This window comes from Miscanthus floridulus, chromosome 7 (genome assembly GCF_019320115.1).
Source record: "Miscanthus floridulus cultivar M001 chromosome 7, ASM1932011v1, whole genome shotgun sequence".
Taxonomy (NCBI): domain Eukaryota; kingdom Viridiplantae; phylum Streptophyta; class Magnoliopsida; order Poales; family Poaceae; genus Miscanthus; species Miscanthus floridulus.
Window position 1 is genome coordinate 32,339,762 of NC_089586.1, and position 25,092 is coordinate 32,364,853.

General features: G+C 48.0%; 1 protein-coding gene and 2 pseudogenes across 1 annotated transcript; 2 read left to right on the forward strand and 1 right to left on the reverse strand.

Annotated features, from left to right (window-relative positions):
• Positions 1-2,785: 2,785 nt before the first annotated feature.
• On the forward strand, positions 2,786-4,634 carry LOC136462986 (UDP-glycosyltransferase 73E1-like). Its single transcript, XM_066462038.1, has one exon. The coding sequence runs from the start codon at positions 2,850-2,852 to the stop codon at positions 4,365-4,367; it is 1,518 nt and encodes a 505-aa protein (XP_066318135.1). The 5' UTR covers positions 2,786-2,849; the 3' UTR covers positions 4,368-4,634.
• Positions 4,635-12,889: 8,255 nt separating this feature from the next.
• Positions 12,890-17,783, reverse strand: LOC136465313 (UDP-glycosyltransferase 73C1-like; annotated as a pseudogene).
• On the forward strand, positions 17,782-19,529 carry LOC136462989 (UDP-glycosyltransferase 73E1-like; annotated as a pseudogene).
• The last annotated feature ends 5,563 nt before the right edge of the window (positions 19,530-25,092 follow it).

Sequence of the window (25,092 nt, forward strand, 5' to 3'; positions counted from 1 at the left end):
TTGCTACCTATTAGAGTCCACTTTAAGTTAATACAAATCTCTCTATCAAATGAGTTTGGTGAATCCTTGTATGGAAGGTGAATCTTTCTCCAAATGGTGTTGAGGCAGGTGTACATAGCTAGTAAAATTGACTACAATATCATATCATTTCTTATATAAAAAAGGTTGAAGCCATTAACTAGCACTAAAGACTTATTCTGTGATTTGTTGTTGCGTTGTTGCTAGACCCTTTGGGTCATTGTTCCTCCATTGTATTGCCTGCTCTGGGTTTTGTCTTCTTTTTAATATAAATTGACAACTTTTCTGCATGATTCACTTAAAAAGTTACTATGATTTTGTCTTTACCATTGTAAGTTTTTATTTATAGCCCATACTTTGTTCATGTGAAAAGTACAGAAAAAAAAAGACATAGGGACTGCCCTCTCTCCTTTTCTAACCAGTCTATGTTAGTACAAAGAGCCACTCTGGAATTATTTTTCCCGTGGTACTACATTTCTCGAGTGGTCCATTGAGGAGTTTGAGTAGTTGGAGCCAGAGGCAATCGAACCACTCAAACTAACTAGAGGAATGTTTCTGTAGGTAATAGTCTCGGAGCCAGAGGCAATCGAACCACTCAAACTAACTAGAGGAATGTTTCTGTAGGTAATAGTCTTTTGCATGGCAAGCGAATCACTCAAAATTAATTAAAACTAGCAAATATATCCGTGCGTTGCAACGGGATGTATTACTTGTTGTACGGTCACTTGAACGATCTAGGGATTTATTTAATGATCTTGTCATCTATTGTGACACGTCTTAGAAGAGAACTCTGTACCATCTTTGGACACATCTTGACATCGGACTCCTCATTGTCAACGGACACGTGTCATTTGAGGACGAATTGTGAGTCTTGATTATATACACGAGTATGAGGGTATATTGCAAAAAGTAGAAAAAAATGGTTAGAAAGTACTCTTTTTACTTTATATATTGGTGCGATACACCTAAACGTACAACCTATTATACAATTACCTGGTAACTTTCCAGTTTGAAGAAAAAGAAAATAGAAAATAGAAAAACACCAAAAGAAAAGACACGACAAAAAAATTATAAAATAATAAAAAGGAAAACATAAACGGAGAAAACAATGGAATGTAAATTGAAAAGAGAAAAAGACATGGGAAAAATTAAAACGAAAAGGAAAACAAAAAAATCTAGAAAAATAGGAAAACTCCTGAACGGACTCGCCTAACGGAAGTTGTGCCAGGCAGATGGAACGGAGATGAAACATGAGAAAGATTAAAAAAGAATAGAAATGGGATGAAAACAAAAAAAAACTTCGTGATATAATAATATTAGGGATAGATTGCAAATATATCCATATGTTATATTGGAACCCAATACATATTGAAATCGGACTACGTATCATCTCTAAACGTAAGTTGTTGTAACTCGTATTGGTACGACTTATGAGTCTAGGTCACACACATGATACAAAGGACATGTTTTGAAATCTGACTTCATATCCATCTTCGCTAGATGAGAGTTATTGTAACTCATATCCGTATAGACACGGATCATGAGTAAAAAAATCAGAAAATAGAATAAACCAAGCGGAAAAAAAAAGAAACAACCGGAGAAAATCAAACCAAGAAAACAGACCGAGCGCAACAAATAAAATTCCAAAACACGGAAACAAAATCAGAAACATAGAAAAAGACAAAACTCAAATCGGAAAGAAAGCATTGATAGGAACAAAGATCGGTAAGAGATGCAAAATTAGAAAAGGCGGAAACAACAAGTGTAGAGCTAATAAAAACAAATAAGACAGAGTACTTTTTTTAGTAGGAATAAAAAAACAGGCTAAAAAAACACTTTGCTCTTTAATATTAACCAGCAAAGATGCCCGTGCGTTGTAACGGAACACATGGTTTATTGTATGATTCTCGTACTAACAGTGAGAAACTATCTAAGTTTATTGAATTTATTAATTGGGCTTAATTCAGCCTTAAATAAATCAAATAAATTATTAGGCCCGCCACCCTTAACTTGCGTATTTGGTCGGTGGAGACGTACGGAGAAGAGAAGATAGCAGCCATAGTTTATATCAACTAAAATTTCTCTTTTATATGTTTTTCTTCTATATGCATTTAGGGATTATATAACCCAACTGAACAAAAACTAATATGGAGCATCACCCTCGAATCTAAGAAGCCTGAAGAGAAGGCAGTAGCCATTGGCATATTTTAAAAGCTAGAAAATAAATGTCATCCAAGTACATGTCCTTGAGAGACATATCACTGGATGGCCATTAGAACTGCAAATCGGAAGAGAATCAGAGCAAGTTTACACATCTAGAAATTATTAGGACTTCCCAACTGATTTACTTGTTTCTACTTACACTGTGCATACTTTGAACCGTAATCACATGTCTATCTAAAGTAAATTGGCAAGTCTAGCAGCGGACATATTTTAACATTTGCAAGATTATTTTAATATATGTAATACCATATTTTAATAGTTTTTATTTAAGTTCGTGTTGTGTAGTGGTAAGCCCTGGGTATTAGGCGGGGGAGACCACGGTTCGAGACCCCATCCAGCCAGATTTTTTTTGGCTTTTTCCCTCGCCTGCTCTGGTGGGCCGCGAGTGGGCCGGTAGCTGGAGTTCCCTCGCCTGCGCAAGTGGGCCAGTCAGTCTGGTAGCTGAGCGAATCACGAGTGGGCCTTGAGTAGAGAGCGAGTGGACCGGACAGTTAGGCTATATAAAACCAACGCCTCGATCCTTCTGGTCACAGTCTCACAGACTCACAGGCCACCCTATTTCTTACACCATTCGTGCGGTGCCCGCCGGAAGTTAGCTTAGCACGTCCATGGCGCCCACGGAGGAATCTGCTTCTGCTATGCCAGCGCCACCACCGCCATCTCACTTCGTCATCGTCCCCCTCGTGGCGCAGGGCCACACCATCCCCATGGTAGACCTCGCCCGCCACCTGACGGAACGCGGCGCGCGCGCGAGCTTGGTGACGACACCGGTGAACGGCGTACGGCTGCGTGGCGTCGCCGAGCAGGCCGTGCGCACTAAGCTGTCCCTCGAGATCGTCGAGCTCCCGCTGCCGACGGACACCAACGACGGCCTGCCCCCGGGCATCGAGAACGTGGACCAGGTCACGGACAACGGCCACTTCATCCCCTTGTTCAACGCCGTGCAGAAGCTCGCCGGCCCGCTGGAAGCATACCTGCGAGCGCTGGCGCTGCGCCCGAGCTGCATCATCTCCGACTGGAGCAACCCGTGGACGGCCGGCGTGGCCAGAAGACTCGGCATCCCTCGCCTCTTCTTCCACGGGCCGTCGTGCTTCTACTCGCTCTGCGACCTCAACGCCATCGACCACGGGTTACGCGAGCAGACCGCGGCGACCGACGACGACCAGGAGAGGTTCGTGGTGCCAGGCATGCCGGTGCACGTGGAGGTGACCAAGGCCACGGCGCCGGGCTTCTTTAACTCGCCGGGGTGGGAGGCGCTCTGGACGGAGTGCGTGGAGGCCATGCGCACGGCCGACGGCGCGGTGGTGAACACGTTCGCGGACCTCGAGGGCCAGTTCGTGTCGTGCTACGAGGCGGCGCTCGGCAAACCCGTGTGGACGCTTGGTCCTCTCTGCCTCTCCAACCGGGACGTCGAGGCCATGGCGTCGCGCGGGGACACGTCGTCGGACGGCGTCCGGCTGCAGAGCGCGGTGTCCGCCTGGCTCGACACGATGAACACGGACTCCGTCGTGTTCGTCAGCTTCGGCAGCCTGGCGCGGAAGCTCCCGAAGCAGCTATTCGAGGTCGGCCACGGCCTCGAGGACACCGGCAGGCCGTTCCTCTGGGTGGTGAAGGAGGCTGAGGTGTCCGCCGCGGTGCCGGAGGTGCAGGAGTGGCTTGGGGCGCTAGAGGCGCGCACGGCGGGGCGCGGCCTCGTGGTGCGCGGCTGGGCGCCGCAGCTCGCCATCCTGTCCCACCGCGCCGTGGGCGGGTTCGTCACCCACTGCGGCTGGAACTCGCTGCTGGAGTCCGTGGCGCACGGCGTGCCCGTGGTGACGTGGCCGCACTTCGCCGACCAGTTCTTGAACGAGCGGCTGGTGGTGGACGTGCTCGGCGTCGGCGTGCCCGTCGGCGTCACGGCGCCCGTGATGGTGTTCGACGACGAGAACGTGGCGGTGGCGCGTGGGGACATCGTGCGGGCGGTGTCGGCGCTGATGGGCGAAGGGGAGGAGGCGGACGAGAGGAGGAGGAAGGCCAAGGAGTACGGGGAGAAAGCTCATGTGGCCATGGCGAAAGGAGGGTCCTCGTATGAGAACCTGACGCAGCTGATTGAGAGCTTCAGGCAATGTGGAGGCAGAAAAGGGTAGGCTAGAACAGTGGATGCATGGACTACCATCTCAATGGCAGTACGGATGCAGGAGCTTGCAAATTGAAATGTTGGTTTTCATCAACGGTATGGTATGTAAGTACGTTTTTCCTTTTTTTTTGGGAAACTGGTATGTAATGTAGTAACTAGTATGTAACAACCAGTGATTGTGTTCCATGGTTTTCTTTTTACACTCGAATATTTTCCTGCTTCAACACTAGATTTGTATATTTACTAATTGTAGCGTGCACCGTGTACAGTACGTGAACAGCTCATCATCTTCTTGCAATGTCAAGTGTGTTTGGGGAGAACCCCAACCAATTCTTCTTATCTCCGTTCGCTTCGCTGAAAAGTCAGGCTAAAAAGTACTGTTCGCTAATTTGTTATGAGAGGAAAAATACTATACTATGGCTGATAAGTCAGACTGATAAGTCAAACAGAAATTATGTTCCAGCGATTTGGCTGATAAGTCAAACAGAAATTATGTTCCAGCGATTTGAAGATCTTTGTCGCCGACGGTGAGTCGCTATTTGTGGTCATGAATTGCGAGGAAAATCTACGTCGACTATCTTTATAGTGTATCTGTTCTAATCTCTCACAACAGTGACAAGCAAAACAAATTGTTCTTGAGAAACACGAGGATCGATGTTCAAAGGACCTTTAATTTTTATTTACACCGGCCAGAGCGTCATATCATATATATGCATATTTCTCGCATGCCAGTACATACGTAAGTCTTTTTTTTTTTGTGTGGTGAACATACAAGCGGACATCCATATATAGCCCGCCGCTCGATCATTTGGCATTATTGCCCACCGCATTTCATAGGCTGCGGCGACTCCGCTAGTCGCCTTCCGCTTCGTTCGAAGAAGTGTTCGTCGTGGCATTGTGGCAATCAACAAAGGTGATTGGTCACATGCTTGCTTCGAGGATAAGTCGTAGGGGGCATCAATCTCGAAATTTACCTGTCTAATTTAGTTTTTCAGAGATGTTCATAAAGATAGAGGTAGGATATACGTACGTGTGTTTATAGAAGTGAGTATATGCTCGTGTTTATAAACGTTTGCGTCTTAAAAAAAAGATAAGTCGAATAATCAAATAATTTACGTGCCTTAGCTACCTCGTCGTTTTCATGATAGGTATCCAAAGGAACTACTAGTAGCTAGACCAATAATTTACATTCAGGCATCCAGTTGGAGGCAAATCTATGTATGACACTTCTAGATCTTTGCAGCCGTCGTTTCCTCGACTGGGAAAAAAGAACGTGCAACCGACCTGGTTTGTCCGAGCAACTTGTAGATTGATGATTTAATGTTGATCGAACGACTGCGTTGTGTGAGGCCTCGTTTAAATTTGAGGTGTAAAGTTTTAGAATGTCATATCGGGTGTCACATAGAAGTGTCATATAGATTATTCGGATACTAATAAAAAAATAAATTACAAAATTCGTCAGTAATCTGCGAGACGAATTTATTAAGCCTAATAGCACCACATTGTTAAATCATGGACTAATTAGGTTTAAAAGATTCGTCTCGCAAATTAGTCGCAAACTGTATAATTAGTTATTTTTTAGTCTATATTTAATACTCCATACATGTGTCCAAATATTCGATGGAATATGGAGTAAACTTTAGGGAGAGAAACTAAACAAGGCGTGAGTGGGTTGGTATACTGAACGGATAGTATAGTAGCTGCCTGTGCCTATCAAAACATTAAGGCTATCGGATAAGATTCAAATCTTGAAGATTCGCGAGGCGAGTGAGCTAAGCTACGCTTAGCCAGAGTTTTTCTGTTCAAGTTCTTGACTTAGAGTGAGTGTCTAGAACTTTTTCAGGAGTTTTTAGTGGTACATGAGGTGTCTGCCGATAGCGATGCATCGTCTGACGGTCCAGTCTCATTCTTTCGAAGGTATTTGTAGGAGCAGGGTGTACGTGTGTTCATAGAAGTAAGGCTGAGCCGATGACGAGGTGGTCATGCAAGTACGATATATATGTGTGTTCGTAGGTGTGGGTGTACCTACATGTGTGAGTACTGTGATTCGCAAAAAAAAAACTCGTAAAACTTAAAGTAACTCTAAAAGCCTCTTTATATCATTTCTGATTGACAGGAGTACAGATTTTAGTGAGAAAAATGCTCTGCAAGAACTTCTTTAATTGGATCTTTAAACATTGTCATTCTTTATTCCAGATTTTTTTATAGCCAAAGATAAAGAGCAAGAATGACTCACAAGAAATAAAAAAAAAAACTATTGGAAGGTGAAAAATTATAGAAAATAATTTTTATTCAAATAGCTTTTCAAATAATAATTTAGAAAACGAGTTTAATAAAGACACTTAGAGATCCTCTTAGCAGCCAGGTCTCGCATCATCAGATCTTGAGGACGAAGTTGTTTGCGGCTGCTTTAATAAAACTTGCAGAACTTAGTAGTCAGATCTCGCATCATCAGATCTTGACGACAAAAAATTGTTTGCGCCGCTGCTTTCTTGTCCTTGCATGCGCATGGTTTTCAACTAGACATCTAGCAAGTACGTAGCAATTAGCGTAAGTACTATACTGTATGTTCAGTTGTTCAACTTGTTATCCTTAGTGTGTACGGCAAATAATGTGTGTTTTCCTAGACCTGAATTTCAGGATGGTTGCAGCCAGAAGGTGAATGATTGCTCTCCCTTGAACCATGCATAACCATCAGCTAGATGTTCTTCTACAGCTCTAATCCTGGTAGCACTTAGGAGTGGTAATGCTCTAGCTAGACCTCATTTTCAGCTGCACTTTTTTTTACCGCATTTTTATCGATGTGAAAACGAGCAACTAGGAACTTATTAGTCATTTCAAAATGATTCACGAGAGAGGATACTCAACTTTTAATATCAGCGTCGAGTAAAAGGTGATGGACGAAGGAAAAAGCCCATTCCCATTAGTTCAGTTAAAAGCGATGGTGGTTAGAAACTTAGAACGAACCATCACTATATCAACTCAACGGTGATGTGTTTCTCACTGCGGTGCTTTGGCTGCCCAACCAGTTTGCTCGTGAACCAAACAGACGACAAAGCTTAGACGACACGACTCCTGGAAATGGTGCCCACAAATTAAAACATATGCTTCAATGTGATCGGCGTGCAAAAGGGGGAGGCATATGTATATCCCAGGGCAAATTTGGGAACGAGGAGGCCACGAGACAAACGAGATCCGTCGCGCCGTGCAGGACTCGCGCGGTTCGTTATGCATGTGTTTGTGCGGGAGAAGAAGCCAAAGGCAATCATACACCTGCTCGAGATCGAGAAGCGTGCGGGGCTGGGTACTGGGTTGGCTGCCGTTGGTCGGCAGGCAATGCCGGAATTACACCGTACGTGCATGACTGTACACTGATGTGTTCGTTCCATACTTAGAGCGTGCTTAGTTTCAGGGAGTTGGAATTTTGGGCTATTGTAGCATTTTTGTTTTTATTTGACAATTAGTGTTCAAACATGGACTAATTAGGCTCAAAACGTTCGTCTCGCAATTTTCCCACCAAACTGTGCAATTAGTTTTTTTTTCGTCTACATTTAATGCTCCATGCACGGGCCGCAAACATTCGATGTGATAGGTACTGTAGCACTTTTTGGGATTTTGGGGTGGAACTGAACACGCGCTTATTACGGTAATGCTCAGGATCGAGCGTCCGTCCCATCAAACATCCCTTTCTAGGTCTCCGTGCGTGTTACCAGCCCAACAAACCTGTCCATCTCTCTAAAAAATATCTTCCTACTCGATCGCCCACCACACACTTCACAGCGACGTGCGGCCGTTAGCCCGCCCCACTCCGCATTCGCCGGAGTGGCCATCTCCTTCGCGATCGCGCTGCTCACTCCTCGCTCCTGCTCGTCGCGCGCCTCACCCGCGCCTATCGTTCCTTGCTCCCACAGTCCCACCCGCTGCGTGCCCACCCGCGCCATTGGGCGCACCACCCGCCTCTGCTGGTGCTGTCACGTGCCTCAGGTGGGTCCCCACCGAGCTAAGGGCACCCACGAGCACGACCCGTGCTGGTGGTGCTCGCGCATTGCCGCTCGACGCCGGCTCCCACTCTGAGGTCGAAATCAACTGCCCTGGCCTCTCCCTCCCCCTATGTTGTAAATATATGTTTCAAGTGTTTCAGATGAGAGGTATGTTGCAAGTATTTTATATGGTTGTTGCAAGTGTAGATCGGGATGTTGCATATATTGTAAGTGTTTCAAAGACATGTTGCAAGTGTTTCAGAGGCTTGTTGTAAGCGTTTTTGATCTGGATGTTGCACATATTTCAAACATATGTTGCAAGAGTATTTTCAAAATGTTTGAGCTGTTTTAGTTTTATGTTGCAATTAGTGTTCTCATGTTGGAAGTTACAATTATGTTTATCTGGATGTTGCATATGTTTCGCACATATGTTGCAAGTGTATGTTTCAAATGTTTCATCTGCTTTAAACATATGTTGCATTTAAGTGTTTCATGTTGTAAGTGTTTTGTGTTTCAGATGTATGTCTAGAGAGTCATATGGCACGCCCCGGATGCCAGGGAAAGGGGCGCGCGGCGCGCCCGAGGTCTTGTGGATGGGGCGTTCTCGTCCTCATCCCTGGTCCCAGGTCCCACCCGCGCGGAGAGAGAGAGGAGGGGGTTAGGGGAAGGAGTGGCGGGCACGGGGCGGGGTGAGGCGGACGTGGATAGGGTACGCGTGCGGGGCAGGACGAGGCGAACGGGGATGGATGTGCGCGCGCAACAACGAACGAGGCAGCGGTAGGCGTGGGCGAGCGGGCTGGCGACCGAAGCTAGAGTCACGCGATGTCGTTTTCTAATGGACCGTTCTGCTAGGCCATTTGGTGAGAGTGTGCCCAGGTTACCGTCCGACGAAATCCTACCCTATCAGACGTTAGAGCGCCAGCAATTCCCTACTTACTATCGATGTCATTCCCATGGCTATTCTGATTACCAGTTGGAATAGAATATACGGATACTAGTGCATTTTGATGTACCGTTCCAGATTTAATAATTTAGTTATATAATATATATGTGAATTATTACTAAAATTAATAAACATTAAAGCAAATACAAAGCACTGTCACAAGCCTTTGCACAAAAAAAAAAGCACTACCACAGGCCCAACAACATCTCGAGCTCATTGGCCTGTGTGAACTACTCATCCACGGAAACCCAACGAAGAAAGGCATCGAACAACCATAGTCAACCCATCCCCGCAAAGAGGCTTGAGGCAGGCGCAGGTTGATCCCTTATGTCCCTATACTTTACTTATTTTTGGTATGTACTGAATGCCGCTGAACAAAGAGGAGATTTAGCGGGGGGGGGGGGGGGGGGGGGGGGGGGGGGGGGGGGGGGGTGGAAAGTTGCAACAATGCGCCAAGTATAAACCATTTATTGTTTGTTGATGATTCTTTGTTGCTCTTAAAAGCTAATGAACAATGCGCTAGCCATCTACAAAATATTCTTTCAATTTATGGGGTTTTCTCAGGGGCACATAATCAATAAGGACATGTCCTCAAATCATGTTTAGGAAGAACCCAAGAAACAATGTAAAACAAAGCATGATGGCTACTCTGAATATAAAGTCAGAGGCAAGAAATGAGAGATATCTTGGCTTACCTATTTATATATATGGGCAGGTCAAGATAAAAAACCTTTGCATACCTCACAGACCGTGTGTGGAAAAGGATCCAAGGGTGGATGGAGAAACTTTCGTCGAAAACTAGGAAAGAAGTACTAACTAAAGCTGTTGCACAAGCCATTCCCACGTATGCAATGTCTTGCTTTGACCTGACAAAGACCTTATGTGATGACATTATTAGCACTATGATTTGCTAATACTGGTGGGCTCAACAATATGACGAGAGAAGAAAAGTGCATTGGCTATCATGGGAGACTCTCTCCCAAAGGAAAAGTCTGGGAGGGCTTGGCTATCGTGATTTGCACTTGTTTAATTTGGCTATGTTGGTTAGACAGGGTGGCGACTTCTGCAGGCACCAAACTCAATTTATGCTCAGGTTTTGCAAGCGAAGTACTTCCCAAGTTGGAACATTTTGGAGGCAAAGAAGCAACCAGGTATTTCCAATTCGTGGAGAAATATTTTGCATGGAATCAAAGCCCTTAAAGAGGGCTAATTTGGAGAGTTGGTAGTGGTGAGAACATTAATATTTGGCTTGATCCTTAGATTCCTACTAGAGTGTCGAGAAGACAATGAATAGCTTGAGACAGAAACATCATAATACGGGTATCTGAACTAAATGATCCAATCACTAGACGTTGGGACAACCAGGTTGTGAAAGATATTTTTTGGGAGGAGGATGTGCAACACATTTTGGCAATCCCTGTTCGACAAGACATGGATTATTTTTTTAGCATGGCACTATGACAACAGAGATATGTTCTTTGTAAAGTCAGGATATCACGTCCTGGAAGAAAATAAATCAAGACAATTGCAGCGGCAGCTGGGAGAGACGCCTATAGCAGGCGGTGCCAAATTCACTCTTGATTGGAATATTGGAATAGGATATGGAACTAAAAGTATCCCCCTCACAAACCAAGCCCCCCCCCCCCCCCCCCCCCCCCCCACCCCCCACCCACACACACACACACATGTATGGCGGGTTGCGCAAAATAGCCTTCCCCTGTGAACAAATATAAGTCGGAGAGGTATGGATATACATACAAGGTGTCCAGTTTGCTAGAGGTTTGATGTGGATGGAGGCCACTTATTTGTGAAGTATAAATTTGTTCTACAGTGTTGGCTGACCCTGAACATGGAAACACAAGAATCAAGGAGTCAAATGGGATCGATCAGCCATTCCAGTTGGTACCAGAATGGAAGTTCATAATGGGATTGATAAGCTTGGTACTTCATCTTCGTCTTCGTCTTCGTCTTCATCCCCCCTCCTGCAAGCGCTGATCACTGCAAAGTCTGCATTTGTGCTTGTCAGGTGCTGTGCCTGACGCGTACTAGACACCAAAGTGATGTAGACTCCGTAGTTCTCAGGTCTCAGGTGCTGTGAGTGTCAGCCATACTGCTGGGCAAGACAGCTCTCAGGAGAAGTTGTTGCTTCGCTGGATTCAGACTTTGATTCTCAAGAGTACTCCGATTAAACTGCCCCCCCCCCCCCCCCCCCCCCCCCCCCCCCCCCCCCCCCCCCCCCCGGACCAGGATCGGGTGCAGTAGTAGTTACTACTGCAACATAAGCAGTAGCAGTATCTAAGCCATCCAACGAACCATCAATGGCCAGGATCAGAGCCCCTTTCTCTCCTTTTTTTTTTCCTCCCCCATGTGCTATCGGTCTCTATTTTTTGGAGTGAAAGGGTAGTGAAAGTGACACAGTTTTCAGTTAAGTTGTTCAGCAACAAAATCTTTTTCAAAAATCCAAAAAAATCTAAATTCATGGTCAAAAAGTAATATTCTTCTATGTAATAATTTCTCAACATATATGCTTAAGTAAATATAAAATCGTATTTCTAGCATTTTATTTTACCTGAAGTTATTTTCTGGTGGGACAATTATTGAAAAATCGTTCTACCAGTAGATGACGTGCGTTGCGATGGGACATACAATTTGTTCCCGTCGTCATGCCAATTGCTACAGGAAAAGACATGAAATTAATCACATTTAAATTTTTTCCACTTTAAGACGCTGCACAAAGTATCCAATCATGTAAAAAAGAAACTTAGGCAAAGTTAAAGGAGGAAGCAGGAGGCACCATGAACGACAACCAACGTGGCGGCGCCAGCTTCTCCGAAGAATGCGGTAGGAGGGCCCCAGGAGGCCAGGAGGAGGTGGCGCAGACCGCTCCATCTCAGCGCCGAGACTACACACGGGACTAGAGCAGCAACGGCACTACATGCAAGACAGGCGCCTTAACACGCCCGCCTCCGTCAATCGAACCGGTGACTTGCCGTTCAATGATAGCACCTCTGTACCACTACACCACACACTCTCTTAAGACATTCGCATCCGTAAATCAATTTTCGAAGGAAGTCAGTCTTAGTAGGACGCCCGCCTGGCCGCCTCCGTAAATGATTTTTGGAGGCGGGCATTTCGTAGAGCCCTCCTAATTATTTACGGAGGCGGACGCTAGGTGTGCCCGTCTCCGAAAATGATTTGACCGTATCTTCTAAAATCATTTTTCTAGTAGTGGACGTGAGACGGAACCGATGTGGTGGGGTCAGACGAACATTTTTTTATCGGAGCGACGGGAGGTGAAGAGATGGGAGTTGAGATGGACGCGAGCTAGTGGGCAAAACAGTTGGGTCTGACAAAAAAAATGGATTTTTTTTATATTTTTTAATATTAGGTATAGATTTTTGAGATTGTGGTTACATGTAAATTTGTGTAATTTTCAACATATATGCTCCGTAATGGTATATTTTTGTAATTTTCACACTTGAGTCTGGCACTGTTGGTGACTCACACGTGACGAGCAAATCCTCCTCGCAGAGCCAAACATCACCGTGCGCAAACAGAGACTGATTGCAAATGGGGGAGAAAATAAAAGAAGGGAAAGAGGCTCTGATCCTAGCCATTGATGGTTCCTTGAACGGCTGAGATGCTACTGCTGCTTATGTTGCAGTAGTAGCTGCTACTGCATCCGATCCTGGTGTCCCCCGCCCCCCCCCCCCCCATTCTGATTGACTGCACGCTCCGCCACTGCTTCCTCCTCTCGTCAGCCGTCTCCCTTCCGCCCATCAACGCGGACACGGCCCGCACGATGTCGCCCCGCACGGCTGCCACGGACTCCTCGTCCAGAATGAACACCGGAGCTGTCACGCCGATGGGCACGCCGACCCCGAGCACGTCCACGGCCAGCTACTCGTTGAAGGATTGGTCCCCGAAGTGTGGCCACGTCACGACCGGCACGCCATGCACGATGGCCTCGAGGAGAGAGTTCCACCCGCAGTGCGTGACGAATCCGCCGACGGCGCGGTGTGACAGGACGGCCAGCTGCGGCGCCGAGCCTCTGACCACGAGGCCGCGCCCGGCCGTGCGCGCCTCCAGATCGAGATCGTGTAGCCACCGCTGCACCTCCGCCGTGCTTGCCTCGGAGTCCTTCACGACCCAGAGGTACGGCCTGCCGGAGTCCTCGAGGCCGTGGCCGACCTCGAACAGCTGCTTGGGCCTTGGGGCGCTTGCGCGCGACGCTGCCGAAGCTGACGTACACGACAGAGCAGGGGGCCTGCTTGTCCAGCCACGCCGTGATGGCCTGCTGCTGTGCGCATGGCCTCCATTGTCTCATCGCGCAGCAGCTGGGTCGCTGGGTGGGTGAAGTAACCGGGCGCGGTGGCTTTCGTCACCCACAACCGGCACGGGCATTTCCGGCACGGCATGCTTGTCCTGGTCGCCGCCCGCGGCTATCCGCTCGTGCAGGCCGTGGTTGGAGGCCTGGAGGTCGCAGAGAGAGAAGAAGCACGACGGCCCGTAGAATAACAGCCGCGGGATGCCGAGGCTCCTGGCCACGGCCGGCCGTCGACGGGTTGCACCAGTCAGAGATGATGCAGCTGGGGCGCGGTGTCAGCGAGCGCACGTAGGCGTCGAACGGGCCGGCGAGCTCCCGCAGCTCCAAGAAGAAAGGGAGGAACTGGCTATTGTTGGGCGAGCATGTCGGCATTCTGGAAATCGGGGGGCAGACTGGAGTCAGCCGGCGGGAAGGGCAGCTCGACGAACTCGAGGAGCAGCCCAGCGCGCGCGGCCTGCTCGGTGCTCGGCGACGCCGCGCTGCCGCACGACGTTGAGCGGCGTGGTGACCACGCTAGCGCGCGCTCCGCCCTTGTTGAGTTGGTTGATGACTAGAGCCAAGTCTTCGTAGACATAGAGACGCTTGACACCGAGCTCGACTGTAATGCGCAGACCGTGTAGGCATGCTTCGTACTCGGTGGCGTTATTAGACGCTGGGAAATAAATCCGAGGACATATCGCAGCTGCTCCTTGGATGGTGATATGAAAAGGACTCCTGGTCCTACACCATCGATGTTGAGAGAGCCGTTGAAGTACATCTTCCAATACTTGGCGGGCCCCTGAGAGGCAGGTGTGCTTAAGTCTGTCCACTCGACGATGAAATCGACAAGTGCCTAAGACTTGATTGTAGTACGGCTTACAAATTCCAAAGAGAAAGGGCATAGCTCCATTGCCCATTTGACGATGCGCCCGTTTGCATCCTTGTTGCGAATGATGTCTCCCAGAGGGTACTCGGTCATGACCACCACACGATATTCATCGAAGTAGTGTTTCAACTTTCGGGATGTAATTAGTATGGCGTAGATCAGTTTTTGAATCTGTGGGTACCTGATCTTGGATTCACTGAGCACCTCACTGATGAAATAAATTGGTCGCTGTACCTTGTAGACGTGGTCGGGCTCGTCGCGCTCGACCACCATGGCAGTGGAGACCACTCGATTAGTTGCCGCAATGTAAAGCAGGAGGGTTTCATCTTCTCTGGGAGCAGTGAGGACCGGAGGTGATGTAAGGAATTGTTTCAGCTATGTAAAGGCAGTGTCTGCTTCCTTCGACCACTCAAACTTCTCGAATGCTTTGAGCAGCTGGAAAAACGGTAGTCCTTTTTCGCCTAATCTAGATATGAAACGACTGAGGGCAGCCATGCATCCGGTAAGCTTCTGAACATCCTTCACCTTTTTGGGCGGCTTCATGTCCAAGACAGCTTTTACTTTCTCTAGGTTAGGGCGTATGCCGTCGTGACTGACGACGTTGCCGAGCAGTATACCAGATGGAACACCAAAGATGCACTTCTTTGGGTTTAATTTCCATTGGAATGTGTTAAGGGTTGCAAAGGTACGTTCTAGGTTGTCGACAAGGGTGTATGCTTCCTTGGTTTTAACAACTACATCGTCAACATAAGCCTCGACGAGGTCGTCTTTTATCTCATCTTTGAGGTAGGCCTGTATGGCGCGTTGGTAGGTAGCCCCAGCGTTCTTGAGCCCGAACGACATGGTTGTGTAGCAGTAGGCGCCAAAGGGCGTGATGAAGGATGTCTTGATCTGGTCATCCATTTTTAAGAGCTATTTGGTAATAACCAGAGTAGCAATCGAGAAAGAAAAGCAGCTCGCAACCGGCAGTTGAATCTACGACCTCGTCTATGCGAGGTAAGCCGAAGGGGTCTTTAGGGCAGTGTTTGTTGAGATCAGTGTAATCAACGCACATTCTCCATTCCTTATTCTTTTTGCGTACAAGAATCGGGTTGGCTAACCACTCTGGATGATACACTTCTTTGATAAATCCAGCTGCTAAAAGCTGTGTAACTTCTACCCTAATAGCCTCCTTTTTGTCGCGAGCGAACCGTCGTAGCTTCTGCTTGATGGGTTTGTCCTTGCCATCGACATTTAAGGAGTGCTCAATCAAGTTCCGAGGTACACCGGGCATGTCAGCGGGTTTCCATGCGAACACACTCATGTTGCTCCTCAAGAACCTGACGAGCGTGTCTTCCTATTTAGGATCTAGGTTGGCCCCGATAAGGGCCGTTTTGCTGGGATCACCATCGACCAGCTGGATCTCTTTGTGCTCTTTGGACTTGATGTTCTTGCATGGGGCCTCAAGCTCTAGGATCTCTAGGTGGTCGGCTGGGGTCTGCTTGGCGTCGAGCGTGGTCTTGGCCATGCGAATAGAGAGGTCATGAGCCTCTGCTATTTTGAAGCTATCATCCTCGTAGGTGTAAGATGCGTATACGTTGCCCCTAAGAGTTAGAACCCCCTTCTCAGTAGGCATCTTGAGCACCAAATACCTATAGTGAGGTATGGCCATGAACTTGGTGAGCGCTGGTCGGCCAAGGATAGCATGGTAGGTGCCTTCGAAGTCGGCGACCACGAAGTTGACATAGTCGGTGCGGAAGTGGTCTGGGGTACCAAATTGCACAGGTAGCGTGATCTGTCCGGGAGGTGTGGAGCTCTGTCCGGAGAGAACACCCTAGAACTATGCCTCGTATGGCTTGAGATCAGCCTGGGTTATCTTCAGGGCTGGCAAACTGTTCTTGAACAGTATATCGATAGAACTGCCGCCGTCAATCAGCACTCTATCGAACTGAACCTTGTTGATACAAGGATCGAGAACCAGAGGAAAACGCCCTGGCTCAGGTATTGCAGCTCATTGGTCCTTTCTGCTGAAGGAGATCTCGCGGTGAGACCAAGGAGGGAGCCACGGATCAGCGATGAGGTTGTCGGCATTGGCCACGTTCAAGCAAGCGCGGACGAGTAGCTTGCACTCTCGTTTGGTCTCGATGGACACTCTGCCCCCAATGATGGTGTGGACGCGATCGGTTGGCTTGACATACTTGTGACGGGGATCTGCGTTCTTTATCATCGTTGTCCTCGTTACGCTGCTCTCCCTGCGTCGTTAGGCTTGTCGAATTTATCCGGAGCCTGTTGACGCGTGTAGAGGATTTGAGAACACGGCAATTCTCCATGGTATGGTTTGACTTGGGATGGAGCTGGCAGGGGTCCCTTTCAATGCTTTGGCGTAGTCTTCTTCGCCGCCACCTTTTTTAACGATGTTGACTTCGCCGTCATCTTTCCGAGCACGCTTGCCCCTGTAATCGTCACGGCGATTACGCCGCTGATTACGCTGGTCGTGGTGGTCGCGAAAATCGTTGCGCTGGTTGCGGCGATCAAAATTGTCGTTCCGACCATGGTTGTCACGGTAGTCGTCGCGGTGTGGGGGTGGTCGGAGCGTGGAACCCTTGCTGCTTAGGGATTATATAACCCAACTGAACAAAAACTAATATGGAGCATCACCCTCGAATCTAAGAAGCCTGAAGAGAAGGCAGTAGCCATTGGCATATTTTTAAAAGCTAGAAAATAAATGTCATCCAAGTACATGTCCTTGAGAGACATATCACTGGATGGCCATTAGAACTGCAAATCGGAAGAGAATCAGAGCAAGTTTACACATCTAGAAATTATTAGGACTTCCCAACTGATTTACTTGTTTCTACTTACACTGTGCATACTTTGAACCGTAATCACATGTCTATCTAAAGTAAATTGGCAAGTCTAGCAGCGGACATATTTAACATTTGCAAGATTATTTTAATATATGTAATACCATATTTTAATAGTTTTTATTTAAGTTCGTGTTGTGTAGTGGTAGCCCTGGGTATTAGGCGGGGGAGACCACGGTTCGAGACCCCATCCAGCCAGATTTTTTTTGGCTTTTTCCCTCGCCTGCTCTGGTGGGCCGCGAGTGGGCCGGTAGCTGGAGTTCCCTCGCCTGCGCAGTGGGCCAGTCAGTCTGGTAGCTGAGCGAATCACGAGTGGGCCTTGAGTAGAGAGCGAGTGGACCGGACAGTTAGGCTATATAAAACCAACGCCCTCGATCCTTCTGGTCACAGTCTCACAGACTCACAGGCCACCCTATTTCTTACACCATTCGTGCGGTGCCCGCCGGAAGTTAGCTTAGGCACGTCCATGGCGCCCACGGAGGAATCTGCTTCTGCTATGCCAGCGCCACCCACCGCCATCTCACTTCGTCATCGTCCCCCTCGTGGCGCAGGGCCACAACCATCCCCATGGTAGACCTCGCCGCCACCTGACGGACCGCGGCGCGCGCGCGAGCTTGGTGACGACACCGGTGAACGGCGTACGGCTGCGTGGCGTCGCCGAGCAGGCCGTGCGCACTAAGCTGTCCCTCGAGATCGTCGAGCTCCCCGCTGCCGACGGACACCAACGACGGCCTGCCCCCGGGCATCGAGAACGTGGACCAGGTCACGGACAACGGCCACTTCATCCCCTTGTTCAACGCCGTGCAGAAGCTCGCCGGCCCGCTGGAAGCATACCTGCGAGCGCTGGCGCTGCGCCCGAGCTGCATCAATCTCCGACTGGAGCAACCCGTGGACGGCCGCGTGGCCAGAAGACTCGGCATCCCTCGCCTCTTCTTCCACGGGCCGTCGTGCTTCTACTCGCTCTGCGACCTCAAACGCCATCGACCACGGGTTACGCGAGCAGACCCGCGGGCGACCGACGACGACCAGGAGAGGTTCGTGGTGCCAGGCATGCCGGTGCACGTGGAGGTGACCAAGGCCACGGCGCCGGGCTTCTTTAACTCGCCGGGGTGGGAGGCGCTCTGGACGGAGTGCGTGGAGGCCATGCGCACGGCCGACGGCGCGGTGGTGAACACGTTTCGCGGACCTCGAGGGCCAGTTCGTGTCGTGCTACGAGGCGGCGCTCGGCAAACCCGTGTGGACGCTTGGTCCTCTCTGCCTCTCCAACCGGGACGTCGAGGCCATGGCGTCGCGCGGGGACACGATCGTCGGACGGCGTCCGGCTGCAGAGCGCGGTGGCCGCCTGGCTCGACACGATGGACACGGACTCCGTCGTGTTCGTCAGCTTCGGCAGCCTGGCGCGGAAGCTCCCGAAGCAGCTATTCGAGGTCGGCCACGGCCTCGAGGACACCGGCAGGCCGTTCTCCTCTGGGTGGTGAAGGAGGCTGAGGTGTCCGCCGCGGTGCCGGAGGTGCAGGAGTGGCTTGGGGCGCTAGAGGCGCGCACGGCGGGGGCGCGGCCTCGTGGTGCGCGGCTGGGCGCCGCAGCTCGCCATCCTGTCCCCACCGCGCCGTGGGCGGGTTCGTCACCACTGCGGCTGGAACTCGCTGCTGGAGTCCGTGGCGCACGGCGTGCCCGTGGTGACGTGGCCGCACTTCGCCGATCAGTTCTTGAACGAGCGGCTGGTGGTGGACGTGCTCGGCGTCGGCGTGCCCGTCGGCGTCACGGCGCCCGTGATGGTGTTCGACGACGAGAATGTGGCAGTGGCGCGTGGGGACATCGTGCGGGCGGTGTCGGCGCTGATGGGCGAAGGGGAGGAGGCGGACGAGAGGAGGAGGAAGGCCAAGGAGTACGGGGAGAAAGCTCATGTGGCCATGGCGAAAGGAGGGTCCTCGTATGAGAACCTGACGCAGCTGATTGAGAGCTTCAGGCAATGTGGAGGCAGAAAAGGGTAGGCTAGAACAGTGCATGCATGGACTACCATCTCAATGGCAGTACGGATGCAGGAGCTTGCAAATTGAAATGTTGGTTTTCATCAACGGTATGGTATGTAAGTACGTTTTTCCTTTTTTTTTTTGGAAACTGGTATGTAATGTAGTAACTATTATGTAACAACCAGTGATTGTGTTCCATGGTTTTCTTTTTACACTCGAATATTTTCCTGCTTCAACAGTAGATTTGTATATTTACTAATTGTAGCGTGCACCATGTACGTACGTGAACAGCTCATCATCTTCCTGCAATGTCAGTGTGTTTGGGGAGAACCCCAGCCAATTCTTCTGATCCTGTTCGTTTCGCTGAAAAGTTAGGCTAAAAAGTATTATGAGAGAAAAACACTATACCATAGCTGATAACTGAGCCTAATAAGTCGAACAGAAATGATGTTCCAACGATTTGAAGATCTTTGTCGCTGACGGTGAGTCGCTATTTGTGGTCATGAATTGCAAGGAAAAATCTACGTCGACTATCTTTATAGTGTATCTGTTCTAATCTCTCACAACAGTGACAAGCAAACAAAATTGGCCCCGTTCGTTTGTCTTATAAAAATGGCTTGTTCGGCTTTTTTTTCAGTATTTTCTCTCACAACAATTCAGCCGGAACAGTGTTTTTCAGCCAGTTTCAGCCAAGTTTCAGACCAGCGAACGGGGCCATTGTTCTTGAGAACACGAGGATCGATGTTCAAAGGACCTTTAATTTTTATTTACACCGGCCAGAGCGTCATATCATATATATGCATATTTCTCGCATGCCAGTACATACGTAAGTCTTTTTTTTTTGTGTGGTGAACATACAAGCGGACATCCATATATAGCCCGCCGCTCGATCATTTGGCATTATTGCCCACCGCATTTCATAGGCTGCGGCGACTCCGCTAGTCGCCTTCCGCTTCGTTCGAAGAAGCGTTCGTCGTGGCATTGTGGCAATCAACAAAGGTGATTGGTCACATGCTTGCTTCAAGGATAAGTTGTAGGCGAGTTGACTGTGGTGACTTTATCAATTTCGAAATTTACCAGTCTAATTTAGTTCTTCGGAGATATTCATAAGAGTAGGATGTACATACATGCGTTCATGGAAGTGAGTATATGCTCGTGTTTATGAACGTTTGCGTCGGTCTTAAAAAAAAGATAAGTCCAATAATCAAATAATTTACGTGCCTTAGCTACCTCGTCGGCTACCTCGTCGTTTTCATGATAGGTATCGAAAGGAACTGCTAGGAGCTAGACCAATAATTTACATTCAGGTATCCAATTGGAGGCAAATCTATGTATGACACTTCTAGATCTTTGCAGCCGTCGTTTCCTCGACTGAGAGAAAAGAACGTGCAACCGACCTGGTTTGTCCGAGCAACTTGTAGATTGATGATTTGATGCTGGTGTAAAGTTTTAGGGTGTTACATCGGTGTCATATGAAGGTGTTGTATAGTATTTGGATATTAATAAAAACAAATTACAGAATCCGTCAGTAATCTGCGAGACGAATTTATTAAGCCTAATAGCACCACATTGTTAAATCATGGACTAATTAGCTTAAAAAATTCGTCTCGCAAATTAGTCGTAAACTGTACAATTAGTTATTTTTTAGTCTAATTTAATAATCTATACATGTATCTAAATATTCGATGGATATGGAGTAAATTTTAGGAGGAGAAACTAAACAAGACCTAAATGGCTTGTATACTGAACAGATAGTATAGTAGCTACCTGTGCCAGTCAAAACATTAAGGCTATCAGATAAGATTCAAATCTTGAAGATTCGCGAGGTGAGTGAGCTAAGCGTAGCTTAGCTGATTGATCGAGTTTTTCTGTTCAAGTTCTTGACTTAGGCTCCGCTCGGCTTACCCAGAAATCGCTTGTTCGGCTTGTTTTTTTAGCCGAAACAATGTTTTTTTCTCACAACAATTCAGTCAGAACAGTGTTTTCAGCTAGTTTCAGCCAAGTTTCAGCAAGCCGAACGGAGCTTAGAGTGAGTGTCTAGAACTTTTTCAGGATTTTTTAGTGGTGCATGAGGTGTCTGCCGACATCGATGCATTGTCTGGCGGTTTAGTCTCATTCTTTCGAAGGTATTTGTAGGAGCAGGGGTGTACGTGTGTTCATAGAGTAAGACTAAGCCGATGAGGTGGTCATGCATGTATGATATGTACGTGCGTTTGTAGGTGTGAGTATATGTACATGTGTGAGTACTGTGATTTGCAAGCAAACTCGTAGAACTCAGAGTAACTCTAAAAGCTCTTTATATGATTCCTGGTTGACAGGAGTACATATTTTAGTGAGAAAAATGCTCTGCAAGAACTTCTTTAATTGGATCTTTAAACATTGTCATTCTTTATTTCAGATTTTTTGATAGCCAAAGACGAAGAGCAAGAATGACTCACAAGAAATAAAAAAACTATTGGAAGATGAAAAAATATAGAAAATAATTTTTATTCAAATAGCTTTTTAAATAATAATTTAGAAAACGAGTTTAATAAAGACTCTTAGAGATCCTCTTAGCAGCCAGGTCTCGCATCATCAGATCTTGAGGACAAAAAATTGTTTGCGCCGCTGCTTTTTTGTCCTTGCATGCGCATGGTTTTCAACTAGACATCTAGCAAGTACGTAGCAATTAGCGAAGTACTATACTGTATGTTCAGTTGTTCAACTTGTTATCCTTAGTGTGTACGGCAAATAATGTGTGTTTTCCTAGACCTGAATTTCAGGATGGTTGCAGCCAGAAGGTGATTGGTTGCTCTCCCTTGAACCATGCATAACCATCAGCTAGATGTTCTTCTACAGCTCTAATCCTGGTACCACTTAGGAGTGGTAATGCTCTAGCTAGACCTCATTTTCACCTGCACTTTTTTACCGCATTTTTATCGATGTGAAAACGAGCAACTAGGAACTTATTAGTCATTTCAAAATGATTCACCAGAGAGGATACTCAACTTTTAATATCAGCGTCGAGTAAAAGGTGATGGACGAAGGAAAAGCCCATTCCCATTAGTTCAGTTAAAAGCGATGGTGGTTAGAAACTTAGAACGAACCATCACTATATCAACCAACGGTGATGTGTTTCTCACTGCGGTGCTTTGGCTGCCAACCAGTTTGCTCGTGAACCAAACAGACGACAAAGCTTAGACACACGACTCCTGGAAATGGTGCCCACAAATTAAAACATATGCTTCAATGTGATCGGCGTGCAAAAGGGGGAGGCATATGTATATCCCAGGGCAAATTTGGGAACGAGGAGCCACGAGACAAACGAGATCCGTCGCGCCGTGCAGGACTCGCGCGGTTCGTTATGCATGCGTTTGTGCGGGAGAAGAAGCCAAAGGCAATCATACACCTGCTCGAGATCGAGAAGCGTGCGGGCTGGGTACTGGTTGGCTGCCGTTGGTCGGCAGGCAATGCCGGAATTACACCGTACGTGCATGACTGTACACTGATGTGTTCGTTCCATACTTAGAGCGTGCTTAGTTTCAGGGAGTTGGAATTTGGGCTATTGTAGCATTTTTGTTTTTATTTGACAATTAGTGTTCAAACATGGACTAATTAGGCTCAAAAACGTTCGTCTCGCAATTTTCCACCAAACTGTGCAATTAGTTTTTTTTTTCGTCTACATTTAATGCTCCATGCACGGGCCGCAAACATTCGATGTGATAGGTACTGTAGCACTTTTTGGGATTTTGGGGTGGAACTGAACACGCGCTTATACGGTAATGCTCAGGATCGAGCGTCCGTCCCATCAAACATCCCTTTCTAGGTCTCCGTGCGTGTTACCAGCCCAACAAACCTGTCCATCTCTCTAAAAATATCTTCCTACTCGATCGCCCCACCACACACTTCACAGCGACGTGCGGCCGTTAGCCGTTAGCCCGCCCCACTCCGCATTCGCCGAGTGGCCATCTCCTTCGCGATCGCGCTGCTCACTCCTCGCTCCTGCTCGTCGCGCGCCTCACCCGCGCCTATCGTTCCTTGCTCCCACAGTCCCACCCGCTGCGTGCCCACCCGCGCCATTGGGCGCACCACCCGCCTCTGCTGGTGCTGTCACGTGCCTCAGGTGGGTCCCCACCGAGCTAAGGGCACCCACGAGCACGACCCGTGCTGGTGGTGCTCGCGCATTGCCGCTCGACGCCGGCTCCCACTCTGAGGTCGAATCAACTGCCCTGGCCTCTCCCTCCCCCTATGTTGTAAATGTATGTTTCAAGTGTTTTCAGATGAGAGGTATGTTGCAAGTATTTTATATGGTTGTTGCAAGTGTAGATCGGGATGTTGCATATATTGTAAGTGTTTCAAAGACATTTTGCAAGTGTTTCAGAGGCTTGTTGTAAGCGTTTTTGATCTGGATGTTGCACATATTTCAAACATATGTTGCAAGAGTATTTTCAAATGTTTGAGCTGTTTAGTTTTAGTTGCAATTAGTGTTCTCATGTTGGAAGTTACAATTATGTTATCTGTGTTGCATATGTTTCGCACATATGTTGCAAGTGTATGTTTCAAATGTTTCATCTGCTTTAAACATATGTTGCATTTAAGTGTTTCATGTTGTAAGTGTTTTGTGTTTCAGATGTATGTCTAGAGAGTCATATGGCACGCCCCGGATGCCAGGGAAAGGGCCGCGGCGCGCCCGAGGTCTTGTGGATGGGGCGTTCTCGTCCTCATCCCTGGTCCCAGGTCCCACCCGCGGAGAGAGAGAGGGGGTTAGGGGAAGGAGTGGCGGGCACGGGGCGGGGTGAGGAGGACGGGGATAGGGTACGCGTGCGGGCAGGACGAGGCGAACGGGGATGGATGTCCGCGAGCAACAACGAACGAGGCAGCGGTAGGCGTGGGCGAGCGGGCTGGCGACCGAAGCTAGAGTCACGCGATGTCGTTTTCTAATGGACCGTTCTGCTAGGCCATTTGGTGAGAGTGTGCCCAGGTTACCGTCCGACGAAATCCTACCCTATCAGACGTTAGAGCGCCAGCAATTCCCTACTTACTATCGATGTCATTCCCATGGCTATTCTGATTACCAGTTGGAATAGAATATACGGATACTAGTGCATTTTGATGTACCGTTCCAGATTTAATAATTTAGTTATATATATATATGTGAATTATTACTAAAATTAATAAACATTAAAGCAAATACAAAGCACTGTCACAAGCCTTTGCACAAAAAAAAAAGCACTACCACAGGCCCAACAACATCTCGACTCATTGGCCTGTGTGAACTACTCATCCACGGAAACCCAACGAAGAAAGGCATCGAACAACCATAGTCAACCCATCCCCGCAAAGAGGCTTGAGGCAGGCGCAGGTTGATCCCTTATGTCCCTATACTTTACTTATTTTTGGTATGTACTGAATGCCGCTGAACAAAGAGGAGATTTAGCGGGGGGGGGGGGGGGGGGGGGTGGGGGGGGGGTGGTGAATTGCAAACAATGCGCCAAGTATAAACCATTTATTGTTTGTTGATGATTCTTTGTGCTCTTAAAAGCTAATGAACAATGCGCTAGCCATCTACAAAATATTCTTTCAATTTATGGGGTTTCTCAGGGGCACATAATCAATAAGGACATGTCCTCAACATGTTTAGGAAGAACCCAAGAAACAATGTAAAACAAAGCATGATGGCTACTCTGAATATAAAGTCAGAGGCAAGAAATGAGAGATATCTTGGCTTACCTATTTATTATATGGGCAGGTCAAGATAAAAAACCTTTGCATACCTCACAGACCGTGTGTGGAAAAGGATCCAAGGGTGGATGGAGAAACTTTCG